Source organism: Poecilia formosa, unplaced genomic scaffold (genome assembly GCF_000485575.1).
Source record: "Poecilia formosa unplaced genomic scaffold, Poecilia_formosa-5.1.2 Scaffold71, whole genome shotgun sequence".
Classification (NCBI taxonomy): domain Eukaryota; kingdom Metazoa; phylum Chordata; class Actinopteri; order Cyprinodontiformes; family Poeciliidae; genus Poecilia; species Poecilia formosa.
Genome location: NW_006800010.1, coordinates 325,097 through 347,940, shown reverse-complemented (window position 1 = coordinate 347,940; position 22,844 = coordinate 325,097). Strand labels below are relative to the sequence as shown.

General features: G+C 37.3%; 1 protein-coding gene across 1 annotated transcript in view; it reads right to left on the bottom strand.

Annotated features, from left to right (window-relative positions):
- nck1b (NCK adaptor protein 1b) overlaps positions 1 to 22,642 on the bottom strand; it is a 39,825-nt gene extending 17,183 nt beyond the window's left edge. Inside the window, exons 1-3 of the mRNA XM_007555563.2 lie at positions 22,403 to 22,642; positions 4,376 to 4,424; positions 2,180 to 2,420 (exon numbers count right to left, since the gene is read on the bottom strand). Of these exons, the coding sequence (XP_007555625.1) occupies positions 2,180 to 2,405 (226 nt within the window). The 5' untranslated portion in view covers positions 2,406 to 2,420; positions 4,376 to 4,424; positions 22,403 to 22,642. The remainder of the gene's footprint in view (positions 1 to 2,179; positions 2,421 to 4,375; positions 4,425 to 22,402) is intronic.
- Positions 22,643 to 22,844: the final 202 nt, after the last annotated feature.

Genomic DNA, 22,844 nt, shown 5'->3' with positions numbered 1-22,844 from the left:
CATCTGTAATTGTGGTGGAAAATGCCTCTACAAAACAGTGACTCAGAGATGAACGTACATTCAGACTTATGAACTAATGGGATAATAATGTGTTGCTCCATTAGATACAATCTCGATGAAATACATTCACGTTTATGGTTGTATTGGGGTGAGAAAACCTTTTAGAAAACAAAACAAAAGCCCCTTTTAGGATTATGTTACCGTTTTAACAAGATTGCTGCAAGTTTGTGTTTAATTTCGAGTGTACGGTTAAGTTAGACATGACTTGTGTTTGTGCCAGCCAGGCAGCTGTTCTTAAAAATGGAAAGATCGAATATGGTGACAGCTGGGGTGTTGTTCAGAGGCCATGGGCTTTTGTTTATGGCAACATAACCTCTTACTCACACACACACACACACACACACACACACACACACACACACAAAAACCACAGAGACAAAAAAAAATCATGTCATATAAATCTAGATACCTCTGAGTAACGCATGCAGGACAGACTTAAATCTTTGCTCAAGTCACTGAGCTGAATTATTTTAAGACATTTCAATTCCTCTTTCACCCACACTTTTCAAAAAATATTATCACACTCTACCCACAACTGCTGTGCACACACTCAGACACAAACACAAGAGAAAACGGGAAGCTGCAGTCCAACAGATAAGTGTTTTGCAAACACTGGTGAATGTGTGATAATTGTGAAATTATGACGCATGACGAGGAGCACCCAAAACCGCACTTTTGTTTTCCTTTTTTAATATTTTCATCATTTGTTCATGTAAAAAAAAAACTAATTTGGAGCTACAGTATGACCGTTAGCATAGACTGGCAATAGCTTCTTCGGAGCACATCATCTTCACGCCACATCAACGAGTAACGGACTTGTAGGCAACTTTGTTGTTAGCTTACAAGTTTTAAAAAAAATGTCTTGTTTTAATAGTTAATTATTAAAAGACAGATAAAGCTCCGCTGCAGAGTTGGTAGTGTGTAAAGAATCACCAACCACTCAAATTAAATTCTACAATAATACATGAAAAATAATGATACTTGGCAGATCTAATGCCAGGACTGACACTGATTCAAAATAGATAGCAGAGAAGAAGAACTCAGTTAAGACAAACTATAACTTTCTCATTCATGCTTAGCTTCAGCTTATAAATATTCTCTACTTTTAAAAATCAAACTGCACACTTGCGAGTTTAGTTTTGTAACTTTGCAAAATAAAATGGCTGAGAATTTATGTTTTGTTTCAATAAATGTGCAGGTAACTTTTTTTTTTTTTTAATCCAGGCTATACAAATGTTGTGCTTGTAAATCAGGATGTAGTTGTACATAAATTGTCACCTTGTAAACCAAATAGACAATTTCATCTCTGTGGATCCAAAATTAAGATTTGTGTTGGTAAAGAATAACTACATCTACACATGCACAAAGCAGAAATTCAGAGCCATTTTATTTTTTTACAAGGTTATAAAACTCAACTCACAACTATGCAGTTTGATTTACAAGTACAACATATTTATGACTGAAATTTATGCCCATACTGGTCTTACATGGTTTGCAATAGCTACAAATTTAACTCTTTTGCTAAAGGAAACAAAACAGCCAGGATAGAAGGTCTACGAAGTATGTATTCTGAGAAAAAGCTGTGCAAGAAAACCAACACTGATTTTTACTTGTTACAAAGCCGGAAAGATAAAAATATCTATAACTCCCTTACCTGAGTAAATGCTTCAAAGTTGCACTTAAAGCCTTTAATGTCAGGCAAGACGATCAAAAGTGGAAGTCCAATTCTTAGGTGCGTGCAAACAATAACCTGAGAATAATATGTCTGCACTCTGAACAAACACCCTCACTGTGGTGAAAAACGTGCAACAGGTTATATGCCACAGTTGTGGTCCAAAACAATATGAAAGTTGGCCTAGATAGAAGCAGCGCTGCTTCAGTTAATAATTAAAAGAAAATCTACGTGCGAGAGAGGAACCCCACCAAGATGCTGAAGATATGTAAATATTTGCAAAAGTATTATCTATGCGGCTTAGCTGAAATATTATGAGCTAGTCGAAAAAATAAATAAGCTTGTAGGGAATTCAAACCAGCATGCTTTCTCAGGATTACTGAGAGCCAACCTACTGTAGAAATAAACGGAAGCGAAAGCAAAGGAACAAAAAGGAAATTCTCTTACCGAGTGTGTCTTTGAGGTTCTTGACAATCGAAGCTTTTCTAGCGCTGTTTTTCCTCTCCACGTAGTTGGACGGGACGAAGCCAGTTTTGTTGGTGGCGTTCCGGACCCTCCACCAGGACTTGGAGTCGTCCAGCAGCCAGAGGCGCTCGTTCTTCTTGATGTCCAGCTCCTGGTCCTGCTGGGCCATGTAGTCGAACTTGGCGATGACAATCACCTCTTCAGTCATCTTGACCTAGGGAGACTGACACGTCACAAAACCGTTAAGAAAAAAAAGCATGGTCGTCATAGTTTGCCTTTAAACTTTAAGTGTTTAGATTCACATCAAAGATAGAGCCCGGAGAGGTATAGTCCAGGTAGGAAAACCGAAAAACAGTTATTTCCAAACAGCTCTTTGCAGTATTGATCTTGCACACACTGACTTTGCAATGGCAAAAATCATTGATACATTATGCAGCCTTATTGCAAACTAAATGAACTCCTTGCACATGGTTTTGGTTTCAGTTGCAGATCCAGCTGGCTACACAGAAGGACTGCAGAATAACTAAGAAATCTGTTAATGTTTGAAAATCCCCTGTATGAAATATCAAAACTGCAAAACACTGCTCGGACTAATATTAGCTATCCAAGAACTTTACATTCATGCTCTTTATGCAAGCAACATTTTTGTGACGATTGTTGTTTAATGCAGCACAGAAATGTTTTAGAAAGTAAAGTGGTGGTAAAGTGATTAAGATTATCCATGTTTCCAAAGAACTGAAAGCATAATGTCACTAACTGATATTTTATTATTACTTTTGGCAAGTCATGTCATTACCACAACATTCTTCCATCTTATCGCTATGTCATTGTAACTCTACTGTGAAGTTGCATTTTGGGTGGCCACTTAAACAAAAATGTTAAAAAATCAGTATGTTATGAGATTGGCTGCCAAAACTGCTTTTTATACAGTGAACATAATGTGGCTGATCAGACAGATCTGGATTTCCCCAATCAATCTGTTTGTACCCTTAATGATCTGAATGCTGAAACACTGCAGCTTCCAGTCTATCATGTGATCTGTTCTGCTGTGTTCTGATATCCTCAGCTGATCTCAGAGAGCCACGCTGAGAGCAGCTGAAACTCCAGTCACTAAAAATGAAGACATTCAAAGTACAGTATTACATTTCTAGGGCAGAAAAATATATATATTTTTTTCTGAAGTTTTGTATGGAAATGACAAACTGAAACTGCAATGTAATGTTTTAGGAACCAAGCTAATACAGCAGAAAACAGAGTAAATATGCTAACATTAGGCTTGCACTAACTATTAAAACATCTGCAGCAAATATTTCTTTGGAAAGGAAGCTACGCACCTTAAAACCTAAACATTATTAACACTATAGATGACTTTCTTAACCAAGTCAACCCTCTGTTGGAGCTGAGGAAGCAAACTTAATGGAAAACTACAGACAGGGCAACAGCTCTGCTGCTCTAAACTTTAAGAAAAACGAAGGAGACGGCAGGATACTGATCATAATTGGTAAATAAGTGGTTGACAATCCTCATCATCATCATGATGACATGACACTGAGATCTAGTGTTTAACTTGTTTGCATGGCACTGACTTCAGAGAATTGACCTAAAACAAATTCCTATGTGTTTTTCATACATATATTACAGACTGTTGCAGTCTGTTGCAGTCAAGAAAAAATGGAAGGAAAGGAAACTTGGTAACAAAGAAGAAAAAAAAGGAGTCAGAGTGACAGAAGATAGGAAAGAACGGGAGGAAAGGGAGGAATAAGAAAGAAGATAAAAAGAAGGACCAATGAAGGAAGAAATAGGACATTAAGAATGAAGAAAAGGAGAAAAAGGACACAAGGAACTAAAGAGGTAGGAAACAAGGAAGGAACTAAGACAGGGAGAGAGGAAAGGAGGACAAAATGGAGAAAAGATGAACAAAAAGAGGAAAAAAAGGCAATATTTAGACAAGAATGACAGGAAAAAGAGTCTGGAAAAGCTTTTGCGGTTTCACACTTCAGCACACCTGGAAAATACTGAAATCAAATTCCAGACTTTTCCAAACCGTTTAGGATACGGTGGTTAAACTTCTCTGATCTGTGTCCGAGATTTTCAATCTCGATCAAAATATCCATAGGTGATAAGTGTTACGACAAATGAAAAGGAGTACGTTTGGAGACCGACGCTGGACAGCCATACCTGTTCTGCATCAAAGCTGAGAACAAGCCGTTCTGATACTTCTGCAGACCTAGAACAAGAAAAAGAAACGATACAAGGAAGTTACAAATTAACTCCTCAAACTCTTTTGTTTGAAATACATAATTATGTGCTACACTCTTATAAAAGCAGGCTTCAGATGACATAATAGCACCCTTTGCAGCAAACCTATGCCAAGAAGGTGTGAACCAGGGTTATCCAAATATACCACAACAACCGGGCAGAAATTCCAGCACCCATTTCCACAGTTTAGTCTTGTCGAGCAGAATTTCCCTCCACCAATTGTATTATTGAAATAACAGACAAATTGCTATGATACTCAGTCTTTAAAGCCAAGAGCTGTCAGAGAGTCATCAGAATTGCACAGGGGACGATTTCCTTTGACGAGCTGACACACCACAAAAAAAAATTGCCTTTCTTTGCCTGCCGTCAACTTACACCAACAGGATGGTAAAGATTACTGTAATGGTGCAACTGGAATCTCTTTCTGAGCCGCGACGATGAAGAAAATTGTTTTAAATTTAGATCTGGCCTAGATGGGTCCACATATGCAAAACGCAATGCCAGTGTGAGCTAAGTTATTAAATACACAGGGCTCTGTTATCCACAGTGCTCCTTAGCTTCCCTCAACACATCTAAATTTATGATTTTGGAGGACTGAGAACCACTGTGAAAGTTTGTTCACGTTGAACAATGCGCACATTCAAAACAACCAGTCTTATGACCCGAACAGCCACAAGCAGAGATAAGCTACGCTTAGTTTAACATTGCAGATCCTTGGGTCAGCTATGGTGGGGAGCAAGGCCCTGACTGAAGTGGCTGCTCTGATGTCATGGGAGTGGATGAAGTTTCACCTCTCCCCCACCCCGACTGACTACAGGGAACAGACACTGACTTTACTGAATGAGAGAGGCTCTTAAATTTATTTGAAGCAGCAGTGCTGTCTAGGTTTCAGCCACAGCTGGCCTTGAGATGGGCGTACAACATGATCTTGGGCAAACAAGAGTGGAGGGAGCGAAGCAGACTTTCAGCATGGTTAACCAAGGCATGGATAAGATGTCGATTGGGTTTAAATCAGCTCGTATACCGACAGAAAATAAATAGTAAACAATCAGGGGGAGGTGGGTTACTTAATGTACCAAAGAGCAATTGGGTGTACACTGTGGTTAAATCTTATGGCATGTTATTGCCTGATTCTTTTCCATTAATTACATTAGTGAACACTGCGAGAAATGCAAGGGAGCGGCACACAAAAACAAAGAGCTGATTTACTCTCCTCGAGTGTCTCGTTCACTCAGACAAAAGGCAACAATCTCTTCACTCCCTGGGCTGGATGAAGGAGCTGCATGCACGCGCTCCGTCTGCCTTCACAATAACCTTCCGTTACTTTAATTTCTCCATGACATGCTTTTGTTTTTTAACACCATGTAATGCTAGAACCATCGGTACTCCGTTTCTTGCCTATCTCGCACTTCAGGTCGAATCTAGAATCTATTCTTTTAGCATCCACCTAAAAGGCCAAGTGTAAAAGTCCACGTTAATTCTTCGGTGACTTTTAGAGTAGATATGAGGGAGGATCAGAAATGGTGGGTGACAGATGCTCTGAGATAATCGCACAGCTGTAGACTGAGCAGAGACCAGTCGCCACACAGAAGCACTAAACACCAGGTCAGACAGGTCAAACTGCTCATATGGTGGCACTACGGATATTCATTTACACTGATCCCAACCAGCAGCATACGTATCGTCGCATTCAGAGTGTGGTAATTCTGAATTGGTGCTTAATGCCCTTTGTTCTTTAGATTTAACTAAAGACTTTCTCTGTGAGATGTGCCACGAAATTGGTTTGTGATCAGTCGGCCAATTTTCAGCAGAAAAAAATTTTTTCTCATCACTGAATGAGTGAAACCTAGGCACTACCAGCACATGTAAATGACAAAACTCATCAGTGTGTAAGTTTTTATGTATTTCTGTCAGTAAGGTGTTTTGACAAAGTAAAGGAAAGCATAAAAGTTTGAAGAAGTACTTCAAAGGAATCCATTTTCACCAGCACGTCACAGCATGTCAAGACATGTCTGCCATGCATTTAGGCTGCTACTTTAAGAGACAGCAAGATGTTAGCAGATAGCAGTGACTGAATGTGTGACATCAAAGTTGCTCTGTTTTATCCTTTGAGTTTTAACTTTGGTCCGTCAACTTGGGATAACTCCTGGTATAAAGGTATGCCAAGTTATCATTCCTTAACCAGTAAGAGTTTCACTCAGATGACTCTGATGAGATGCCAGAGAAACTGTTGGAGTGACAGGATTTTTCACCAGCTCTATAGAGTATTAGGAAACCACCGCAGTCTTTCTCCCAGCTGTTGCTGCACACTGCTGGCCTACTGGCTGATAGAAGTTGCTAATACTTTTTCCGTCTCACTAACAACACTACACAAATCAAGTCTTCAAAAACAGAATCATTCATGATATGGAAACTAAAGGAACTTCTCCCACAACTCAAATTATTTTAACATTGTTTCAAGCAACATTTGTTAGGCTGAGTGGCCAGTTTGCTAAGCAGATGACTGCAGGCCGGATACTGTGGCAGAAAAACTGACCAACTTTCAAGGTAAAATCAGCCTGTAATACTCCCAGATTTGCTCTGTAAACAGAGCTGTTACCTTGAAGAAAGACTTTCTGTGCAGAGTTTTGTCTCTGTGCATGCGTGAGTTATCCAGGTTCCTCCAACTAGCCAAAAACGTGCAGGTAAAATGACCTCTCTATATTGCTCTGACCTATCCAGCAAGTGAAGGAGTTAGCTTACTCTTTAGCAACTTTTGTTAGCCATCATTATCAATTCTGTCCCTCAAAATGAGTTTTATTTTATTTTTTTTTTCATTAGAGGATAATTTGATTCTAAAATGTGGTAATGATTCTATTGCAAAAGATCTGCAGTGTATCTTCTTCAGAGGTTTCTTCAGTACCGCTGTAATACAGACAGCTAATGGAGATCATTCCTGCTCACAGCCAATAGCATCTGCAACTCTTTGAAAACACCCAGATAGTGTGAGTTACAACATTAAAATTTCATGTTGGATTAACAAACAACTTTGGAACTGAACTATTTGATGATGTGTTAAAGTAAGAGGGGAAAAAAATAAACTGGGTCAAAAAATAAAATATCTGACCTTTTTTTGCACTTGTATTCAAATTAAACCAGGAGCAGAAATGTAAGCAACAACTTCAGCAAGCCATTTGTCTTCTTGGTGCTAACCACTAAAACTAAACAACAGTTCTCTGAGATAAGATGTAACCAAGCGTGATCTCAGGTCGTCTGACAGGAGAAAATTAAAGTTCAGAGCAGATCTGTTTTAACTTAAATCATTATGCAGGGCTTTAAACTGGGCATGGGATGAGCCCAATTTAAGACTTTATATTCATGAACTGTTCTAGAAACAAAAACAAATGTAACAAAATATATATATATTTTTTTCCCCTTTACACATGTAGAACAGAATAGAATGTATGGGTAACCACTTCCTATATTTTGACAATAAGGGGTTAAATGTCCAGTCAGTGAATGACGGAGAACATCATTACAGAACAATTGAGCCTGTCTCTACAATGCAAATGGACACAGTTTTGTAAACTATGAGGAAACAAACCATGTCTTATCTGGGGAATAAGCCGAACCAAGGACTAATGTCAATTCAACAAGTGATCCTCTCATGTTCACACTTCAAGCACAAATAACTTCTCTCACATTCATATAATACTAATAAAAGTATTGTAATACTTTGTATTTGCAATACAAAGTATTATGTTTTCTATTTATAATACAAATAAATACTTTGTATTTATTAGTATTTGTATAAACACAATACAAAGTATTAATACTTTGTATTTATTAGTATTATATGAATACTAATAAACACAAAGTATTTATTAGTATTAAATAAATACTGATCCCTGTATGTAATTGTAGCCACATGGACCAGCCTGTAGATACAATTTTGTGAAGATGTTATCACAAACAAGTCTTTACAATGAAATCTAGAAAGTTTATTTGACATTAAAAACCACAAATACTCATCAGTGGTGAAAAAGCAGATGCAGGGTGCAACTTTGTGAATTCTCTTCTCATGGTGAAACACCAGTGACATAAATTCACCACATCCTGTACGCTACAGCTGCTGCGAAAACCTCTGCTGTGTGTCTCGGCAGACGGAGGAGAAAGAAACCCCCGACAAGAGAGCCAGTCAAAGAGCACACCTAGTGGTGGGTTTCTGCCACGATCCTGTTGGTACACAGAGAAGTAATGTCAAGCTGACTTTAGACGACTTTAGGAAAAGTCAATTTACATCAGATAGTCAAAGTTTAGTAGCCAGGTAGAGGAGAATGAATATGTATCCCAGTTTTACTCGCACTGGGAGCAAACCGTTTGCTGCTGCGCAGGAGGATTGCTGTGGCACCGAGACGGCAACGGCATGAGCTCACAGAAGCAGACAGGGTAACCTAATCCCTGTGACAGCCCGCTAAAATCACAGAGCTCTGCTGCCTTCAGGAATGTGCTCTATGTGTTCACTGCTAACTCAGCCCCCTCTGGCGCTGCAGCTCTTCCTCCAGCACGCACCAAAAGTTGCATTTTAGCCACAGGGACCCAGCCTGTTTCACAAAGCGACAGGCAGAGGACAGCAATGGACCAATAAACACAAGCTTGGGTTTGCTTTTTTCTTTTCTTTTTTTTTTTTTTTTCCACCCTGAAGTGCATCAGTGAAAGCTCATGAGACTGAAGCTCATCCCGGCTGTCCTGGATTCTCTCAAAACAAAACAGCAGCACCGCAGCAAAGGGTCATGGGAGACTTGGCAGGCCAGCTGTGAGACAGGAAGTGTGGACACAAGAGTGACCGGATGATGGGAAAGTGATGCTATCCGACAGAGCGTGGACTCGACCCCTGGGCTGAGAGTAGTAAAGATAGCTTATCTTTGAATCAATGTGCGTAATGCAACTTGTTAAAGAGATGAAAGTGTTAACTTAAACACCAGCGGTGCTGAGAGAAGGAATTCCTCATTGGAAAACTGTCCTGATTTGGGATCACAATAAGAGGGAGCTGATGGCCTTACCGCTGTGATTGTTTGAAAGAAGTTGGTTATTCACCCCTTGGGATTCCCCCCTAGCAGTTGGGAATATCCTAAAATAGATTGTGGCTCGTGTCCTTCGGGAATAGACAGATTTACTCTCACAGCAACAACCAACGGCAAAAGTTTTTAGTTTTCTGTCGGAACCACTTCACATCAAAGGGCCCATTCTCTCCAAACAGAACTGTGTATAATGTCACAGATAAGCCACTGTTTGGAGACGGTTGCCTGGCAATTCCCCCCCCCCCAGTAAAAAAAAAAAAAAAAACTGCTCAGGCTGGAAGCACTGGAGTTCTAACACAATAATTAAGACAGAAACTGGGCTTGTTGGAATTAAGAAAACCACATTTTAAAAACTGCAGCCTGCTGAGCAACATCTAATTAGAGAAAACTTACTGCTAGCATCTAGAATGTCTGGTTAAAGCCTTAACATTTAGCAACTTAGAAAGCAATTCAGACTGTAGAAACATTCTTGATGAACACCCAGTATAGTCAAATGCTGACAAAGAGGCTGATAAGCCACCCTGGCAGGCCAAACATGAGCTAATGCAAAAAGCCTTTTCACAGTGTTTTTTTTTTTTTTTTTTTAAGGACTTTGGATTGAACCAAACATATCTAGTTTAAAATCTAAATATGTAGATATACTCAGACTTGATTTGAACCTATTTTGACAATAAACTGAGATTTGCTTTTTATGACTTTTTTTTTGTTGCATTAGAGACACAGATGAGCTCTAACTTACTACAAAAATGTATAGTTTTGTAGAAGTTACACTGACAAATTGTCTAAATGTTCGATGTATCTTGCAAGCTGAATGCATTAGTGATGCCCAAGTCGAGAATGCAGAAAAACTTGATTTAGTCAAACTGAACTCCCGATTTCTGTTGTTATATTTTATGTCACAGAGTTATATATTTAACACAGCTAATTTAATAATAATAAATAATAATAATAATAGAGAGCACAACCTATCTTTGCATGAATAGCCTCCAAATCTAGACAGGTTACATCATTTACTTGGTCTAACAAATATTATTTTTATCAAAATGTTTTCAATCTTTTACGGTTAAAGAGAAACTGCATTGGGTGGCTCACAGTCAGTCTGTGTCATGTGACTGATTGGTTTCCAACCCTGTGTTGGAGAAACATCTTAGGATTGGTCAGCAAAAATTGAAGTGAAGACAAAATTCAAGCATGTGTATGGTATTGATTTCATTCATTATGTAATTTTGATAAAAATGCACAAAAAAGACATCTCTATCATTTACATCCACAGTTTTTAAAAATACTAAAAAAAAAAAAAAAAAGTTTAAATACTTCAAGAAGTTCAAACTGTGAATTAGATCTACCAGAGCAGACATAATTCAAGGACTTCCTTTAAACCAAGATGCTGTATTTGAAGTAGCTAATAGAATGTAAATAACAAATACATCTCTTAAGGCGCAGAGATTGTACCTGGAAGGAAGTTGAAAGATCTATTTCACATTTTTTTATTTGAAATAGATCTTTCCATAGATCACCAAGAAATAGATCTTGGTGTTCAGAAGATGCTCACAGTCAACCTCTAAACATATTTTGATGCTAGCCCTTCGTTATTAGAAAATACATGTTGCTTAATGTCAGAAATAACCGATCGTAAGACACTGGAGAAAGATTAGGCCACTTCATAGTGCTTTCACTTCCCCGTTTCACTTTATGCTTCATTCCAGCTTCAAATTCCCCAGTCTGGTTGTTACGGTCTGGCCAACAGAGACACCGTCACAGCTGAAGTAACGTTTATTTTTAAATGGAAAATTGACAAAAGAGATGATCAGGTGATGCAATCATAGTTACCACCCAGGAAGGTTTTAAGTGGTTTAGCCTTTTCCATTAGTTAAACTAACAATTACAAAAATACATTTTTAACTTGAATCTAAACAAACTCATGAATGCTATTGAAACTTGCTATTAATTCATGAACTAAGAAGTGTTTGCTCTGCCATACTTAAGTTAATACTTTTTTTAAGATGGTTTTACATGTAGATAGGTTGATGGTTTCATTGATGTTTAAGCTATGACAACTGCAGTTTATAAGCTTGATTATGAGGCATTATATTTTAATTTCAGATTCAACTATAAATAGATGCAGCAAATCACTACCTAGAATTATAATCATCCTGTTTTCTTGTGAAAACAAAAGATGAGTCCTTTTTAATTCTTTACAAGTCAACACCAATTTTCCAACAGTCTGCTGGAAGCTAAATCCTGATCAAGGCGCTCAACATACAAATGCACACTTCTGATCAGAGCCATCAGATTAAACAGAGAGCCAAAGCAGGATAAAGCTGATGTGATATCCAAAGTACAAAAGTAGAGCTATAAATAAAGCCGTTTTATTTCCCCCCCAAAGATAAATGAAGCACTCTAAATGACCTCTTATAAAGGTTAAAGTGGATCACATTGTAAGAAAATATTCACTATTTTAGAAGTAGAAATCAGCTAAGCAGAGTGAGAAAAAAAAGTGACAATAACATTCAAAGGGTCTCTTCTTGTGGGTGCACACATTGAAAAAAAAAAAATACTTAGATGAACCAAATCAGTGATCTATATCAGCACTACACAGCCAGATCAAAGCCGGCTTATCATTTACTCACGCTGCTTCTAAGCAGCCTTTGACTTTTCAAGATAAACTATAGAAATAGTAGCACAGCAGAACTATCTCCAAGAACCCTAAATATGAGCCAGACTTTCACACAGAAAACACAGGAAAAATAGAAACTGTCAGATGGCTCCAACAATTCTGTTGCCAAAATGAATCACTGGAGGAGGTCATCTGTATGGAAAACTGATCTAAAAAACAGATTTTCCCTGAAGATGCTCTCTAAAGTCTGAACAATCTATTAACTTTATTGTTGAAGCTAAACTAGCTTCAATGCCTTTCAGACTAGAAGACTAACATTATAGACCTCTGCCAAAGAAATCTCAGCTCTACACAAATCAGCATCAACCAGATCTTTGATAGGAGTTGGCGAAGAAAGAAAACATTTTCCTCAGAAAGACTTTGAACTTGTGTGCATGACTTGGACGGCCTACACAGACTCCAAACAGCAGTGAATATTGTTCTTAAAAATTGGCTCCTTTACGCTATTCAAGAAAAACTGAATTCCTGTTTTTAAACTAGTTTATATAGAGCAAGAAATGCTTAACATTTTAAATGATTCACCCAGAACCAACAGTTATTACGTGAGAGATGATTTGAGTAATTTATGTCAGCAGTTTTGCTCAGCAGTCTTGCAGTATGGCATTTTCACTTCCCACATAAAGAAAAACAAAAGATTAGAAACTAGAACTAAGCACTTAATAATTTTTTTTTTAATAATGTCAGACATTTAGAAGTGATTCTGAATGTGGTGTTGCATAAGCAAATACAAATAAACCTCAGGCACTACATTAAAAACATGTAGAATTTTTCCCACACTTAGAAATGGATTTATATTAAGATTGCTAAATAACAGAACAAGCATCAATGATATTCTACGTCTATATTTATTTTCTAGCTAGCTGCTAAACCTGAACATCCAGACAGCAGGGAGGCGAACTTCCCCAAAAGTTACCATTAATTTAAAAAAAAGTAAAGAAATAAAATTTATTTACTTGAGTGTCTTAGAGAAAGACATTGCTAAATAATCAACAGCTAAGCAGTTAGCATAACATCAGCCTCTCTGTGTACTTTTAAGATAATAATTAATCCATACAAAATTATCATCACTTCCAAGAAACACAAAGATGGAGGCTAAAAGTTCAAAGGACAACTAAAACCGTAATCCTGCTTGCTTTTGCTTAGGATACTTTGACTGTTCTAGTAAACTCAATGACGCTGCTCAGGGACCTGCCCCATTTTTTCGTTGTTTTTTTGGGGAGGATTGGATTTAAGATGGTTTTAGTAAATGTGTACCTAACTTCTCCAGGATATCTTTTCACAGTGGGACAGTAACAGTAGTAATTCACCTCTTAAGAGTTTTTTTTTTTCTCTTTCCCATAAATTGCGTGTGAATAAAACTTTTACAAATCTGTTTTCCTGCTTTATGGGTTCATGAGCGTTTTTGTTTTATAGTAGCCTGCAGTGTTGTGTTCAGGTCTCTCCAAAGTGGTTATCGCTTGAGTGAGTCAGATCAAACACAAGTGTCTGACTTTTACTGTAAGAATCGATGTAAAGGTTGAGCTTCAGAGTCAGTCAGATAGACAAAGTTAATTATATTTAGCTCTCTATAAAGTGGATTTAATTTTAATTGCTGAATTTTGCAATGCCATTAATGTTTTCTGCATCACAGAAACCAGAAGGTCTTATAAATGTCACAATATCAACTTAAGTTTTCTCCCCAGTTATATGCACTACACCAATCCAGCATCTCCCTCTTCAAATGTTTGCATGAAACACTTAACAAATCCCCACCTTGTTTTTTCTCCTACTAAACACCAAAATATCTCCATAGATGGCCATGCTGAGTAAGTAGACGATCCACTGGCTTGTAGAAAGTTTAAGTAATCCGTGCAATCCCAAAAACATAGACACATTTTATATGTCTGTGTCGCCCTCTCAACGACATGCCTACAAGCTTACACCTCTGATGTAAAAACAGCATAAATACAAACAACTCATCAAAACGGTTTCTGGATTGGTGGTCTCAACCCAAGAGCCGACCCAAGAATGATGCCAGCGTTGGTATCATTATTGTATCAAATCAGTCCAAAAAATAAACTGCTTTTAGGTTGGACAGTTATTATGCACTCCAGTATATTCTTGTTTTACAGGGATCACCCTCATGTACAAATGAATTTGGCAAAAAAAAAAAGCAAATTACAGAAATTTAAAATTATAAGGTGGATTCACTTTTTTATAGCAAAGAATTTATAAAGAAAACCAAGCAATCGAAAATAACTTCAGGGCCTGATTGGTTCTACCCACGAGACGGTGTGTGTACAACAGTGCACTGTGTAACTGTGGTGCAAACTTCACACAGCACTAGTGTGCTAGTGACACTATGCAGCCGCCTAAGAAAAAGTCTTTTAATCTGAAAGCAAATCTGCATTTCTAATAAGAATATCACGACAGAAGTGCCTTCTTGCTTTTGTCATGAATACAGAACCAGAGTTAATATAACATTGTGGTTACATAAGTGCACACATCCTCATTTTCATTCTGCCAAACCCACTGAAAGAAAACCCCTAACCCTAATGAACTAAGACAGAAACAAAAAACTGAAACTGCATACTTCTTTTACCCTAAAGAGGAAGTCTCATCACTGACTCTAAGTGTAAAATGATTGCAAATCTCTCACCACACACACTGACATTTTACAGTAGTGGGGAGAAGAAATGTGAACAGTGCTTTATAACTTTGCCTCAGTATTCACTTAAAGATACACAAAAGTACTTCTCAGTGGCATCAGAGAATCAAATGCAGTAAGGCTGAGTGAAGTGTTAAATCGCTCACTCCGTTTCCTAGATTTCTGATATTGTTTGGTGTTTCTCAACTAATTAAGTAGCAGTCACTTGCGTGATAAAACACAAACGTGATAAAATACATGTGTAAAACATAAGTATTTGCATGTAGAACATCGATGCAGCCTGCAGCTAACCTTCCAGAACCAATAAATTTAAGGAGGTAAATCAAGAGCTACTCACTGGACTGTTCTGGCAAGTCCCTTCACCATGATGTTATATCTCATACTAGCGGTGAGAAAGTAGCTACGTTAGCAACAACCCAGATAATTCTAAGGAGTCTGCAGCTCACAAACACAGAGGCGGAGCTTTGTCATGCGAGATGAGAAATAAGACTTTTTTTTTTTTTTTTTTTTACATGGTTAGCCAGCAAGGATACAAATGCTTCTAAATTAATTTCACACCTCATGTACAACAATACTGTTTCAAAACAAATAGCATTGGCTTCCTCTTCTGGAGAAAAGACACAAGAGTTAAGAACTTATCATCTGCAAGGCAAACCCCCAAAATTTTGTTTGACACTATCCGCTCAATTGTTTTATCAGCTACCCTACAATACCTAGTTTAATCCAAAGCAAACGGTAAAGAATTTTAATATTTTTTGTTGGGTAACTCAACAGTCATCTTTTCATGTTCTCTCTTGTGACTTGTCTCCTTCACATACTTGGTTCTCTTTCAGTCTTGTGACCTTACATGATGTCTCTGATTTGCTCAACACAATGTCTTTCCCTACTGACATAACACTTTAAAAAAAGAAAAAAAAAACAAAACAAAAAAATTTGAGTTCATTGTCTCTTTAATACATCACTTTCATCTGAGAAATGCATCTGTTTTTAAAGCACCGTAGCATTTTAGCTGAACAATACCTTAGTCCAGATGCAACTTTACCTCAGAATTACAGGTCAATTTCTAAATTCAAACTCAAGTCAAAATGCTAGAAAATGTGGTAGCAGATAAAGTCATGACTATTCTGAATAATCAGAAATTTTTTTAAAATTTCAATTAGGTTTACTTAAAAAGTACTCTAAGGAAAACGCATTACTCAAAAACTCTAGTAACATGATGTCAGCAGACTCAGGGGAATACTAATTTTGTTTTGGTTAGAGCCTTTATCTTTGTTTGACACTGTTGATTTTAATTACATGGTTAATAGGAGCAGAAGCTTCAGTGTTTGTGTCAATCAGCTAATGGAAGATTCCACTGAACTGAGGTGGAGTACCTCAGGGCTTTGTTCTGGGACACCTCTTGTTTCTCTTGTATATTCACCCCCTGGGTTCCATGATACAATTCAGTAGTACCAGTTCTAGATGGCATGCAAGATATACTGGCATCAACATCAAAATCGGCCAATGGTAGACATGTTTTTAACTTATCTGTATTAGTTCAATGAGTAAAACTGAGTCAATATTAACAAACAATGTTCATTTCCATCTTGTTGTTTGCATATGTGGTTCAAGAGGGGGAGGGGGTTGGCAATGTGGTAATTGTTCAGTTATGTGACAGTGAAGGTGATGCAGCGCAGGATTGTGGGGTGCTTAACTTGAACAGAGATGAAACGTACATGATGTGATTGCTTTTACAAAGTGTAAATAGTGTTGGGAAATATGTCTAAAAACATTGGTAGTTATAGGTCCTAAAAGCAGTATTAAAAATTGGATATCGGCTCAAATTTTCATATTGGTGACATTTTGCAGTACTGTTCATTCAAAACATCTGGGTGCTATAAACCTCCTTAATTTGTTTTTTTTTTTTTTTTATGTTAGATCAGGACTCAAGGCTGAGACACTAATTAGTGCAAAGGAATGATAAAACTACTTAGTCACATTAAATAAATTAGAATATGCATTCCAACGAAGCTTTTTTCTCACATTAGAAGTATAACCTTTAAACAGAGATTAAACATACTTTTTATTAAGCTCCAATTTTTGAACTAAAAATATTTTTTATCAGTCTGATGTAATATTCTTAGACGTGTTTTCATTAGCTGTAATAGTATTAGCTGAAATATAGTGTTTGAAATAGTTATTAATGTTTTGACTGTTTCTTGCTTAGAAAACTGCTACGACCTTTTTTTTTTTTTTTGTCTGCAGGCAATTCAGAATGCTGCTTTTAACCAACTACCTGAGATATCCCTTTACTCCTGATTAGGTATCAAACACTGCACTGATTACCCGTTTATGTTACAGTAGTCCCATCTTACATCTTTGACATTTTCTACCTCCTATTTCTGCCCACGTATTCATATCCACAGGCCAGAAGCTGTTAGTTGTTCACCACAGGGAGGACCAGAAAGGTTTAAGTTTATCATAACAAACAAGTGGAACAAGTTGACTCTGTCCATACTACCTCTCTTCTTTTGATTCTACACACTTCGATAAATAGAAAGTGTTAAAATAGACAGCATTAAGGTGATGTGCTTTACTGTGTTTGCATGTATTTACATCCATCTTTAATTGTTCTTTATTGAAAGCACTTTGTGATTTTATATCTATGAAAGTGCTACAAGAATAAATCTGAGTTGACTTGGAGAAACAAGGTTTGCGTTTAATCCTTCAAAAAGCCATCATGCATGAGCAGTCATTAGATAAGATGAAAAAAAGATCACAAAAGAAAAAGAGGAAATGGAAGACAACTTTTGCAACAACAGACTGTGGAGACAACATAATGAACAAAATCCCCATTTCACCACGTGGAATCGATTCCTCGGCTAGAATTTAAACGGAAATTTGTGAGCCACACTTCTGGCTCTTATTGAAATGCACAGTTAGCACTTTTCCTCTCAGCTTTAAAAAGGACAGAGTTGGCCGCTTCAGGCCACTGAGATCATCATCACTGTGTGCTGTTGTTATTTTCAGTCATGAAAGGCAACAATTACAAAACGAGTGATTCAACAGGACATCTAATTACACAATGCCACCGCCATTGTCAGTACAAGTGTCTATAGCTGCTTAACTGTGAAACCTCAATTGTGCACAAAAACAGACAGCTGACAGGTGCAAGTTTTCCAAACAAGTTGCCCCGTGGCTATTTTTGGACTTCAAATATGAAAATAAAACGAGTGCCTTCAGGCATAAAAGATAATAATTAGAACTAAAGGGAACTAGTTCAAATCCGTCACAAGTACGCCCTCCTAAAGGCAGCTGAGGACAACAAAAGCAAGCATACACCACTCCTGATGTAGACACAAATCACAGTTCTGCATTAATCCACTATTGCGCTCAAACACACAGCTCGTGCTGCTTTGGATGGCAGTCAGCACCATGGTAGTTCTACTGCAGTAACAACTGGGTTTAGTCACTTGTTATAACTCTTAAAAGAAATTTATCAGAATCTGCTCCCGTCATCAGAATTTTCTGCTGTTTGTATTTATGTCTGTGAATTTGCAAGTCATTGGCTGGAGGACTCAAGCTTTCTGCTACTGACTGAACAGTGTACCTATGGTAAGACAGTTAATGTATAATGGCATTTAATGCATGAACTGTGGAACTGTAGCACTGAAGTGTTACTCAACACTCTAGTCTTTTAAAATCGTTGCATTAGAAGCCTTACAAAGAAATCTCGCATTGCAGTGAAACATGTTCTGCCCTTGCATCTCAAATGTAAACATAAATACATTGAGGAACTTTGACTTTGATCAGAAAGCCCAAGACCAAACATGACATGTTGCTCTAATAAGAAAAAGATTAATAGGCCTACTTCTAAGTACAGTGGAGGATCTGTAAAAGGGGTTTGTTATTCTTCCAAAACCCCTGCAAACCTAGTGAGTGTAGACAGTGTAGACTTTTAGAATACCAGGAGGTTTCAGATGATCTGTTGGGCAATCCGAAATAACTAAACATGGAATGTGACTAGATCCATACAGTCTAAGTTTCATAGGAAATGCCCAGAAACAAATAAGCCTTCTTCCACGGCTATCACACTCCCTAGACCTAAACTATGGAGAGTTTGTGGAGCAAGCTGAAGAGAAGAGAGCGTAAGGGACAACCCAAAACTGTGTATGATTTCGAAAGAGAAGGTAGCACAACATGGTGTATTCTATTTGTACATAGAAGTTGTTATTCTGAGTTCTTAGTCAGAAATATAAACAACGCTCCCTCATGAAGTGAAATTCTGACTCAATTATGGCTTGTCCACATTTAAAACAGAGTTTATAGAATGTATATCTTTTAACAAAATATTTTTTAAAAAGTATGAACTATTTATTACTTCAGTTTGAGTGTGTGTGTGTTTATATTTTTAATTGAAAATAGAAACACAATCTTGTATTTTTCATAGTCACAAACACCACACAGTAAACTCAACTGGTTTTTCAGACTGAAATTCATGCTCTCACCACATTCCTAGATCTGAGCTCCGACTTCATGAAAGAAGTAATTTTGTTCAAATATATCTTTTCTACATTTAATACATACAATTTTCAGTGTGAGATTATGATAATGCAATAAAAGGTGTTTTATTTTTTCCATAGCCTCTTAGCACATTTTATTATTGGGGTCCCACAGTGGTCGGGATCCTGCTTGCATTAGACATAATGCAGTGCAAAAGTGCATAACAACAGAAACACACTGACAAATGCCACTAACTACACAGAGAGAATGTGTAGCTTGGTCCTTATGACGCGTTGATAAGGCTTGTGTTGCTGTGCAATTTATTTAAAAGGTCATAAAAACACAGTTGACAAAATCCTGCCAGGAACACACACTCACTTCATCCATTGTCCAGCTAAGGCATGACATTTAGTCCGTCTTAGATTAATAAATGCAGGAACAATGTTGTATGAAAAACACAGAGCTCCTAAAATACAAACTAGCCGCATTAGGCCTGATGGTTGCACATGGTAAATGTAACTGTATAGTTACCTACTTTCAATTTCAGACATGTTTAAAGTAAAAACAATTCCTCAGCGATGATGCCTGCAACACCATTAGATCTACATTAGATCATTTCATCATAACACCACCACTAAAGGTAATCAGTTTTGTTGGAGCTACGTTTCAGATCAGCCCAAACATGAAATTTGGGGAAATCACCTTGGCTTCTAGGAAAACTATGATGCATATTTACTGGCTTCTTGAGGTCATGATGATTATTCAATTGACTGTGAAATGTGACAAAAACATGGTGGAAGGAGATAAAAGGTGATGTGCTTTTTATTAATACCGTTTCACCGTATTATAGTATAAATAAGTACATAAAATGTACTTTGTCATTTTTTTTTATATAGTTTGCTTTGATACATAAGCCAAATATCAGAATAAACTAGGGATGAATGGTATATCGGCATAAGCATTGGTATCGGCGTGTGGTATTCTTTTGGTCATGTGATAGTAATGTAGCACAGTATAGTGGGATGTTTAAATGAAGCAGATTAGCAATGTCAGAATTGTGGTTTTTAAATGGTGCTAAAAGTGTTGGAAAATACATAATCTAAAATAATGTTGCTTATCAGCAATGCCAGCTGTATTTATATTGGGCTAAATTTTCATAATGGTGCATCCCTACAATAAACACGTTCTAAGATCAGTATTAGTGTAGGCTTATTAATAATGCTAAGTGTGCAGAGTGCCACTCTGTTCTGCGTTTTATAAAATAACACTGGGAGTAAGACTGCACAATATTTCACAACATTGCATTTTTATCAGTGTGTAAGATATTCCAATAGCAATGGACTGTTTGAGCACAATAATTGACAGGTAATACATTATAAACTTTCATTTTACACATTACTTTAATATTTACAGTTTCAGGGTAGCAGATACAGTGGATACAAATTACATACCATCATAATATATTCCAATACTATCGCCATTGTGACATTTTCGGATACTGAGCAACCCTAATTGGGAACCTAATTAGGTAAAACCCACATAGGCAATATCAGCTGTTTAATTTGCAATACTGCCTGCTCAGCCTTCAGTCAGCTACATTATTAAAATGTTATTCATAGCTTGAGCTTCTTTAGTTATTCCCCTTGATTATCTTTTTTCTTCTTCTAAATTTGACTTTTTTGGCTGAATAACATAGTATTTAAAATAATTTAAATTATGAAATTTTGTGTGATTTTACGTGTCAAATTTCAGTCTCCTAGTCTATATTTTTCATGTAAACATGCAATTCACTGACTGAAAGTTTGATCCCAAGCATCTGGATCATGTATGTTAAAGTTTAAATATATCTACAAACTAAATTGTACCAAAGGAAATAGGAAGTCATTTATACACATCTACTAATATGTGTATTAAATTTACATAAATATACCTATTGATTAGAGTTGCACAATATATCAGATCACTGTCATCATTACAGTATTATGTGTGCATTATCTCAAATCACACAAAACTGTTTAGGTGCAATATTTAGTCGGCTACTGTATCTCAAGTACCATGTATTTACTTTCGATGACAGTAATATATTTGGCCAGATGAATGGACTCTACATACACATTTTAGCAGTCGAGTTGTGTATGGGAAACGGTTGGACAGTTGTGATAATAAAAAGAAAAATATGGGTGAATCACAGTGTACTTCATTACTGCAACACATGATTCCCCTTTGTCAGAAAGGTAGCTATTGCAGTTTGTAAAAGTATCAAATCTCAACATCTCAAAAGATAATTCAAGAAAATTATCTTTTCTTGAATTAAAGAAAAGATATTTTGGGCAATCTATGTAACCAATGTAAAGAGTCTCTTGCTTTGGGTTGTGATATTAGATTAGTTCCCAAACTATCCCCCCTATATTTCATCACTTAAGTGTAAATATGGTTAAAACAACAGCAAAGAATAAAATATGAAGTGATTTATGGTTCAGAGGATGCTTAGTCCTTGTATGTGTTTTATGATTCCATTTGTCATCTATAATTATCATAGAAACATGCTTTTTTCCTGTCTCCAAAACATCCATCTGATTAAGCTGAAACAGCCTTTCATGAAAAATATTTTGAAAATCTTTCAAATAATATAATAACGGTACAAACAAAAAGCCACCGTGCTTACCAATAGAGCATCTTCTTCATTTTCAATCTCAGTCAATGAACATAACTATGCTGAAACAAGACAGATTTAATGTATAACCAGGATTTGTTGCACTCAAATGTTTGCCTTTTATGTCAAGTTAAGCTTTTCAGTGTGGAGCCACCCAACTTGGTTAATCTATCTGTGAAAATTCAGCGAACACTAACATCTCGTTTTAGAGTCGAAATTAATGTTAACCCCTTTTCGGACTGTATATTGGACCAAGCTGGCTATGCGACAAAGCAGAAAGGTTGGCTTTCTCTGTTTTTGCCTCGGTTACCTTTTAGCTGTTAGCCTATGTGGGTTTTACCGTTAAACAGAGGGGGAGCAGGAGAGGAGTGCGGCTGCAGCAGAAGGCAGCCTGGCACATTCCCTGTTCAGTCATGCCACGTCTTACCTGACTGCTGATGGCCACCTCTTCTTATCTCCTTTTAAATATATTGTATTGATGCAGGCGTCTCGAAAAAGATGCTCGCAACGGATGTCCACAGTCCTCGCAAGCCAGCGGTCAAATATTTTCTTTCCCAATCCGAGAAGCTAGCCTAGCTGACTAGACGCAGCGCCCCGTTGGAAGAGCATTTCTGCATCAGACCGTGTCAGAGCTCAGCGGCTAGGCTAGCTAACTAGCTGAAACCGCTACACAGCAGTTGGGAACCCACTCACCTCCCTGCTGCTCCTCTGTGATTGGCTGCGAGAGGACAGACTGGGTTCTGAATGGACGAGCTCGCTGCCAATCAATGCTACTGCAGCTGTTAATGTTCTACATTCCCATAGAACGTCCTCCTGAATTTTGCCTTCCAAGGATAAAACAACCATACCAGCATAAGATCATCCTCTAT